The 1,133-nt window shown below is 53.5% G+C and overlaps 1 protein-coding gene across 1 annotated transcript; it reads left to right on the forward strand.

The window, feature by feature from the left end:
- Positions 1 to 157: 157 nt before the first annotated feature.
- On the forward strand, positions 158 to 871 carry EMH_0043710 (uncharacterized protein; the record flags this gene model as incomplete). The annotated part of the gene is made up of 2 exons (XM_013495871.1): positions 158 to 644; positions 738 to 871. 2 exons carry the CDS (start codon positions 158 to 160, stop codon positions 869 to 871), a joined length of 621 nt encoding a protein of 206 aa, XP_013351325.1.
- Between the last annotated feature and the right edge of the window lie 262 nt (positions 872 to 1,133).

The raw sequence follows: 1,133 nt of genomic DNA on the forward strand, positions 1-1,133 counted from the left end.
GCAGCAGCAGCAGCAGCAACAGCAGCAGCAGCAGCAGCAGCAGCAGCAGCAGCAGCAGCAGCAGCAGAAGCACCATTTATTTGGAGTTTCACTCTAATTAGCTTTTTATAAAGGTGCCTATACACTGCAGCAGGAGAGGAGACAGCTGATCCCTGCTATGCAGGGAGACACCTCTGCTGCTGCTGCCGCTGCTGCTGCTGCTGACGAAGCAGCAACAGCAGCAGAAGCAGCAGCAGCAGCAACAGAAACAGCAGCAGCAGCAGCAGCAGCACAAGATGAAGCAGCTGAAACGCATGCAGCTGCTGCTGCTTCTCGTGTCTCCGGCTATGTAGTGGAGTCGGGATCGATCCCCATGTTGAGGCCGTCAGAGCGCAGCAGCAGCAGCAGCAGCAGCAGCAGCAGCAGCAGCAGCAGCAGCAACAGCAGCAGCAGCAGCAGCTCCTCCCCTTTTTCAATTCCCTTTACTCCTTTAAGGCCCCAAAGCTCCCTTCAGTCTTTGCTGCAGACGCATGCAACCAAAATGCAGCAGCAGCAGCAGCAGCAGCAACAGCAGCAGCAGCAGCAGCAGCAGCAGGGTATGGTAGCTGACGGCGCAGCTACCGCCCCTTATGGGGGCCCAGCGAGAACTGCAGGACGCATGGGGGGTAAGGCTGCTGCTGCTGCTGCTGCTGCTGCTGTTGCTGCTGCTGCTGCTGCTGCTGCTGTTGCTGCTGCTGCTGTTGCTGTTTGTATTATAGATGTCTATGTTGTTGTTGTTGCTGCTGCTGCTGCAGTTGTTCTCTTCTTTTTGCTGCTGCTTTTGTTTCTGTTGCTGCTGTTGCTGCTGCTGTTGCTGCAGTCTGTGTGTCTTCTGCTGTCGCTGCTGTTCTAAACTGTCTCCTCTCTCTGTCTCTCTTGCTTCTGTTGCTGCTGCCGCTGCTGCTGCTGCCGCTGCTGCTGCTGCTGCTGCTGCTGCTGCTGCTGCTGCTGCAGTGTCTAATCAGAATAGATTCCGCGAGCTGATGGCGGCTAACAAACCGAGAGAAGACACACTCAGGCCCATCACACCAGAAGAGGTAAACCCTAAACCCTAAACCCTAAACCCTAAATATATATATATATATATATATATATATATATATATATATATATAT

The sequence above is a fragment of the Eimeria mitis genome, genomic scaffold (assembly GCF_000499745.2).
Source record: "Eimeria mitis Houghton genomic scaffold, Emh_scaff1797, whole genome shotgun sequence".
Taxonomy (NCBI): domain Eukaryota; phylum Apicomplexa; class Conoidasida; order Eucoccidiorida; family Eimeriidae; genus Eimeria; species Eimeria mitis.